This window comes from Oncorhynchus mykiss, chromosome 13 (genome assembly GCF_013265735.2).
Source record: "Oncorhynchus mykiss isolate Arlee chromosome 13, USDA_OmykA_1.1, whole genome shotgun sequence".
NCBI lineage: Eukaryota > Metazoa > Chordata > Actinopteri > Salmoniformes > Salmonidae > Oncorhynchus > Oncorhynchus mykiss.
The window spans coordinates 73,199,779-73,207,278 of NC_048577.1; the positions used below are offsets into that span (position 1 = coordinate 73,199,779).

Below are 7,500 nucleotides of genomic sequence, written 5' to 3' on the forward strand. Positions count from 1 at the left end.
GTTATATGGGGGTTATATGGCCATCATTATGGGGGTTATATGGACCTCATTATGGGGGTTATATGGGGGTTATATGGCCATCATTATGGGGTTTATATGGCCCTCATTATGGGGGTTATATGGCCCTCATTATGGGGGTTATATGGCCGCCATTATGGGGGTTATATGGTCATCATTATTGGGGTTATATGGGGGTTATATGGACCTCATTATGGGGGTTATATGGGGGTAATATGGTCATCATTATGGGGGTTATATGGCCATCATTATGGGGGTTATATGGTCATCATTATGGGGGTTATATGGCCCTCATTATGGGGATTATATGGACCTCATTATGGGGGTTATATGGGGGTAATATGGTCATCATTATGGGGGTTATATGGCCATCATTATGGGGGTTATATGGTCATCATTATGGGGGTTATATGGACCTCATTATGGGGGTTATATGGGGGTAATATGGTCATCATTATGGGGGTTATATGGGGGTTAAATGGCCATCATTATGGGGGTTATATGGACCTCATTATGGGGGTTATATGGCCATCATTATGGGGGTTATATGGCCATCATTATGGGGGTTATATGGGGGTTATATGGACATCATTATGGGGGTTATATGACCATCATTATGGGGGTTATATGGCCATCATTATGGGGGTTATATGGCCATCATTGTGGGGTTCATATGGCCATCGTTGTGGGGGTTATATGACTATCGTTGTGGGGGTTATATGACCATCGTTGTGGGGGTTATATGACCATCGTTGTGGGGGTTATATGGGGGTTATATGACCATCATTATGGGGGTTATATGGCCATCGTTGTGGGGGTTATATGACCATCGTTGTGGGGGTTATATGACCGTTGTTGTGGGGGTTATATGGGGGTCATATGACCATCGTTGTGGGGGTTATATGGACCTCATTATGGGGGTTATATGGGGGTTATATGGCCATCATTATGGGGGTTATATGGGGGTTATATGGCCATCATTTTAGGGGTTATATGGTCATCATTATGGGGGTTATATGGGGGTTATATGGCCCTCATTATGGGGGTTATATGGCCATCCTCATGGGGGTTATATGACCATCATTATGGGGGTTATATGGCCATCATTATGGGGGTTATATGACCATCATTATAGGGGTTATATGGCCATTATGGGGGTTATATGGCCTTCATTGTGGGGGTTATATGGGGGTTATATGACCATCATTGTGGGGGTTATATGACCATCATTGTGGAGGTTATATGGACATCATTTTGGGGGTTATATGACCATCATTGTGGGGGTTATATGACCATCATTGTGGGGGTTATATGACCATCATTATGGGGGTTATATGGCCATCGTTGTGGGGGTTATATGGCCATCGTTGTGGGGGTTATATGACCATCGTTGTGGGGGTTATATGACCATCGTTGTGGGGGTTATATGGGGGTCATATGACCATCGTTGTGGGGGTTATATAACCATCGTTGTGGGGGTTATATGGCCATCATTAGGGGGGGTTACATGGCCATCATTACGGGGGTTATATGGCCATCATTATGGGGGTTATATGGGGGTTATATTGCCATCATTATGGGGGTTATATTGCCATCATTATGGGGGTTATATGGTCATCATTATGGGGGTTATATGGAGGTTATATGGCCATCATTGTGGGGGTTATATGGCCATCATTGTGGGGGTTATATGGCCATCATTGTGGGGGTTATATGGGGATTATATGGCCATCATTGTGGGGGTTATATGGCCATCATTGTGGGGGTTCTAGGACATCATTGTGGGGGTTATATGACATCATTCTCCCCGTTGTGCCACACTGTTAAGACTCTTTGTATGGCACGCTCAAATCTCCCAGTCAATTAATCCCAACAAAATGACAGGTTGATCCCAATATAGTAGTACACATTACTCTGGTTTGATCCCCGTGGTGCCCTCTGGTCTGAACCCTGTAGTGCTCTCTGGTCTGAACCCTGTAGTGCCCTCTGGTCTGAACCCTGTAGTGCTCTCTGGTTTGAACCCCGTAGTCCTCTCTGGTTTGAACCCTGTAGTGCTCTCTGGTTTGAACCCTGTAGTGCTCTCTGGTCTGAACCCCATAGTGCTCTCTGGTCTGAACCCCGTAGTGCTCTCTGGTCTGAACCCCGTAGTGCTCTCTGGTCTGAACCCCGTAGTGCTCTCTGGTTTGAACCCTGTAGTGCTCTCTGGTCTGAACCCCGTAGTCCTCTCTGGTCTGAACCCCGTAGTGCTCTCTGGTCTGAACCCCGTAGTGCTCTCTGGTGTGAACCCCGTAGTCCTCTCTGGTCTGAACCCCGTAGTGCTCTCTGTGAACGCTTGGTGGTGGCCTGCTGCTCTTCAACAGCTGCTTTGACCAACACAGACATAGCATCGTACACTGGCCAGATTGGTGTCAATAATGTTTGTGTGTCGCTCTCTTTCTCAGGTTTGGGCCGTTCCAGGGAAGTATGCTTTAATGGGAGCTGCAGCACAACTGGGTGAGTGTCATTCCTGGGGTCCTTCCTCTGGTGTAGAGATGTCACACTGACTGTTTACCTGATAGGAATGAGTAATGTAATGTCTCGTCCTCTCCTCTAGGGGGCATAGTGAGGATGACTCTCACGACTGTATATATTGTATTGATAATAAGCAATGTAATGTCTCGTCCTCTCCTCTAGGGGGCATAGTGAGGATGACTCTCACGACTGTATATACTGTATTAATAATAAGTCATGTAATGTCTCCTCCTCTCCTCTAGGGGGCATAGTGAGGATGACTCTCAGTTTAACAGTCATCATGGTGGAAGCAACAGGAAACGTGACGTACGGTCTCCCCATCATGTTGGTGTTGCTGACGGCCAAGATAGTAGGGGACTACTTTGTGGAGGTGAGTCTTGAGGCACATATAATATATACTATACTGACTTAATGAGGCCATCCGTAGTGGACCAAAAACCAGGCTCCCCCGTCACTGTCTTGGCCTGAAGACATGTTACCACTGTTCAATTCATAGACGCAACTATCGATGCAAGAAGTGACCCTCCACAGATATCAACATGATCGTTTGAACCATATGTAGAAGATGGGCGCGGCAGGGTAGCCTAGTGGTTAGAGTATAGAGGAGGCAGGGTAGCCTAGTGGTTAGAGTGTAGAGGCGGCAGGGTAGCCTAGTGGTTAGAGTGTAGAGATGGCAGGTAGCCTAGTGGTTAGAGTGTAGAGGTGGCAGGGTAGCCTAGTGGTTAGAGTGTAGAGGCGGCAGGGTAGCCTAGTGGTTAGAGTGTTGAGGAGGCAGGGTAGCCTAGTGGTTAGAGTGTTGAGGAGGCAGGGTAGCCTAGTGGTTAGAGTGTTGAGGTGGCAGGGTAGCCTAGTGGTTAGAGTGTTGAGGAGGCAGGGTAGCCTAGTGGTTAGAGTGTTGAGGAGGCAGGGTAGCCTAGTGGTTAGAGTGTTGAGGTGGCAGGGTAGCCTAGTGGTTAGAGTGTAGAGATGGCAGGTAGCCTAGTGGTTAGAGTGTAGAGGTGGCAGGGTAGCCTAGTGGTTAGAGTGTAGAGGCGGCAGGGTAGCCTAGTGGTTAGAGCGTTGGACTAGTAACCGGAAGGTTGCAAGTTCAAACCCCCCGAGCTGACAAGGTACAAATCTGTCGTTCTGCCCCTGAACAGGCAGTTAACCCACTGTTCCTAGGCCGTCATTGAAAATAAGAATTTGTTCTTAACTGAATTGCCTGGTAAAATAAAGATAAAAAAATGTACAATGTTTATGTTCACAGATATTAGACGACTGTAGCTTATCCTTTGGTTCTGAATTGGGTTACAACAGTTCAATTAATATCAGCTCATGATGTTTTCTAGAACAATCAATAAGTATTTATTATTGGTCTATAAATCCCAGAATGGATGTAGCGACTGTGGATTTACGTTAACGGCAATATCCTGTCAATGAAGAGGGTTGAAGGGTGGGGCCAAACTCCTCCGTTGTCTTGGTGACGTAGCTACCAATCCTGTCAATGAAGAGGGTTGAAGGGTGGGGCCAAACTCCTCCGTTGTCTTGGTGACGTAGCTACCAATCCTGTCAATGAAGAGGGTTGAAGGGTGGGGCCAAACTCCTCCGTTGTCTTGGTGACGTAGCTACCAATCCTGTCAATGAAGAGGGTTGAAGGGTGGGGCCAAACTCCTCCGTTGTCTTGGTGACGTAGCTACCAATCCTGTCAATGAAGAGGGTTGAAGGGTGGGGCCAAACTCCTCCGTTGTCTTGGTGACGTAGCTACCACGTAGTAGCAGCCTGAAGCTCTCCATGCACACGCACTGAGACTGTGAGAGACTGTGCGAGACTGTGGGAGACTGTGGGACAGTGCCCTGCCCACTGAGACTGTGGGAGACTGTGGGACAGTGACCTGCCCACTGAGACTGTGGGAGACTGTGGGACAGTGACCTGCCCACTGAGACTGTGGGAGACTGTGGGACAGTGACCTGCCCACTGAGACTGTGGGAGACTGTGGGACAGTGACCTGCCCACTGAGACTGTGGGAGACTGTGGGACAGTGCCCTGCCCACTGAGACTGTGGGAGACTGTGGGACAGTGACCTGCCCACTGAGACTGTGGGAGACTGTGGGACAGTGCCCTGCCCACTGAGACTGTGGGAGAGTGAAGTGTTGCATCTCATCTCAGTATCTGTGGTGTTGCTCGTGGCAACGGAAGTCTCAGTTGAATGTTTGTCGTTCTGAGGTTCAGTCTGTGTAGTAATCCATCTGGTTGTTCTGAGGTTCAGTCTGTGTAGTAATCCATCTGGTCGTTCTGAGGTTCAGTCTGTGTAGTAATCCATCTGGTCGTTCTGAGGTTCAGTCTGTGTAGTAATCCATCTGGTTGTTCCTCAGGGTCGTTCTGAGGTTCAGTCTGTGTAGTAATCCATCTGGTTGTTCCTCAGGGTCGTTCTGAGGGTCAGTCTGTGTAGTAATCCATCTGGTTGTTCTGAGGTTCAGTCTGTGTAGTAATCCATCTGGTTGTTCCTCACTGTCGTTCTGAGGTTCAGTCTGTGTAGTAATCCATCTGGTTGTTCCTCAGGGTCGTTCTGAGGTTCAGTCTGTGTAGTAATCCATCTGGTTGTTCCTCAGGGTCGTTCTGAGGTTCAGTCTGTGTAGTAATCCATCTGGTTGTTCCTCAGGGTCGTTCTGAGGTTCAGTCTGTGTAGTAATCCATCTGGTTGTTCCTCAGGGTCGTTCTAAGGTTCAGTCTGTGTAGTAATCCATCTGGTTGTTCCTCAGGGTCATTCTGAGGTTCAGTCTGTGTAGTAATCCATCTGGTTGTTCCTCAGGGTCGTTCTGAGGTTCAGTCTGTGTAGTAATCCATCTGGTTGTTCCTCAGGGTCGTTCTGAGGTTCAGTCTGTGTAGTAATCCATCTGGTTGTTCCTCAGGGTCGTTCTGAGGTTCAGTCTGTGTAGTAATCCATCTGGTTGTTCCTCAGGGTCGTTCTGAGGTTCAGTCTGTGTAGTAATCCATCTGGTTGTGTCTCAGGGTCGTTCTGAGGTTCAGTCTGTGTAGTAATCCATCTGGTTGTGTCTCAGGGTCGTTCTGAGGTTCAGTCTGTGTAGTAATCCATCTGGTTGTTCCTCAGGGTCGTTCTGAGGTTCAGTCTGTGTAGTAATCCATCTGGTTGTTCCTCAGGGTCGTTCTGAGGTTCAGTCTGTGTAGTAATCCATCTGGTTGTTCCTCAGGGTCGTTCTGAGGTTCAGTCTGTGTAGTAATCCATCTGGTTGTTCCTCAGGGTCGTTCTGAGGTTCAGTCTGTGTAGTAATCCATCTGGTTGTTCCTCAGGGTTGTTCTGAGGTTCAGTCTGTGTAGTAATCCATCTGGTTGTTCCTCAGGGTCGTTCTGAGGTTCAGTCTGTGTAGTAATCCATCTGGTTGTTCCTCAGGGTTGTTCTGAGGTTCAGTCTGTGTAGTAATCCATCTGGTTGTTCCTCAGGGTCTGTATGACATCCACATCAAGCTGCAGAGTGTTCCCTTCCTGCACTTGGAGGCCCCTGCCACCTCCCACTGGCTAACAGCCAGGTAAGCCACTCTCTCATTGGCCGAATGCTGAGTAAGCCCTTCTCCTATTGGCTTACTGGCCGATTAGCCCGTTACCCATTGGCTTAACTACCAGTTGACCCTCTGACCTCACTACTCTCCTTTTTCTCTCTCTCTAAATATTCCCCTCTCTCTCTCTCTAAATCTCCCCCTCTCTCTCTCTCTAAATCTCCCCCTCTATCTCTCTCTAAATCTCCCCTCTCTCTCTCTCTAAATCTCCCCCTCTCTCTCTCTCTCTAAATCTCCCCCCCTCTCTCTCTAAATCTTCTCTCTTAATCTCCCCCTCTCTCTCTCTCTAAATCTTCCCCTCTATCTCTCTCTAAATCTCCCCCCTCTCTCTCTCTCTAAATCTCCCCCCTCTCTCTCTCTCTAAATCTCCCCCTCTCTCTCTCTCTAAATCTCCCCCCCTCTCTCTAAATCTCCCCCCTCTCTCTCTAAATCTCCCCCCTCTCTCTCTCTAAATCTCCCCCCTCTCTCTCTCTAAATCTCCCCCCTCTCTCTCTAAATCTCCCCCTCTCTCTCTCTCTAAATCCCCCCCCCCCTCTCTCTCTAAATCTCCCCCTCTCTCTCTAAATCTCCCCCTCCATCTATCTCTCCACCTGGCCCTCCCTCCATCCTTTCTCTCTTTTAGGGAGGTGATGGGTGCCCCAGTCACCTGTTTTAACCGTATAGAAAAGGTTGGCACCATCGTGGACGTCCTTAGCAACACCTCCACCAATCACAACGGCTTCCCTGTCATCGTGCCGGTCGCCGCTAGCGACGATGTATGGAAAGCTCCGCCCAAAGGCCATTCATTTCTTATAGTTGGCTTGACTTCTAATTGGCTGAGAAAGTTGATTATCTCTGAACAGTCTATGACTCCTCCTTTTTTCATTCATCCCTGCTTTCTGTCTTCTCTTTCACTCATCCCTTCATCCTCTCCTCAGCTGGGGAAGATCTGTGGACTCATCCTTCGTTCTCAGCTCATTGTTCTGCTCAAACACAAGGTGAGAGAAGCTGTAGGTGTCTGTCCTGTCGATCTGTCCTGTCTATCTGTCTGTCCTGTCGATCTGTCTGTCCTGTCTCTGTATTAATCTCTCACATTCTCTCCCTCCCGGTCTCTCTCTCTCTCTCTCTCTCTCTCTGTCTCTCTCTCTCTCTGTCTCTCTCTCTCCCTTTCTCTCTCTCTCTCTCTCTCTCTCTCCTCTCTCTCTCTCTCTCTCTCTCTCTCTCTCTCTCTCTGTCTCTCTGTCTCTCTGTCTGTCTCTCTGTCTCTCTCTCTGTCTCTCTCTCTGTCTCTCTCTCTCTCTCTCTCTCTGTCTCTCTCTCTCTCTCTGTCTCTGTCTCCTCTGTCCAGGTGTTTGTAGAGCTGGCTCGGTCCAGGTTGACCCAGAGGAAGCTACAGCTGAAGGACTTTAGGGATGCCTACCCTCGCTTCCCCCCCATCCAG

The 7,500-nt window shown here is 48.5% G+C and overlaps 1 protein-coding gene across 1 annotated transcript in view; it reads left to right on the top strand.

Moving 5' to 3' along the window:
* Positions 1-7,500, top strand: part of LOC118938385 (H(+)/Cl(-) exchange transporter 7-like) — a 51,666-nt gene that overhangs the window by 40,938 nt on the left and 3,228 nt on the right. The window contains exons 18-23 of the mRNA XM_036942142.1: positions 2,460-2,511; positions 2,772-2,899; positions 5,968-6,053; positions 6,703-6,835; positions 6,998-7,057; positions 7,408-7,500. The exon at positions 7,408-7,500 is cut by the window's right edge and continues 84 nt beyond it. Coding sequence (XP_036798037.1) covers positions 2,460-2,511; positions 2,772-2,899; positions 5,968-6,053; positions 6,703-6,835; positions 6,998-7,057; positions 7,408-7,500 — 552 coding nt within the window. The remainder of the gene's footprint in view (positions 1-2,459; positions 2,512-2,771; positions 2,900-5,967; positions 6,054-6,702; positions 6,836-6,997; positions 7,058-7,407) is intronic.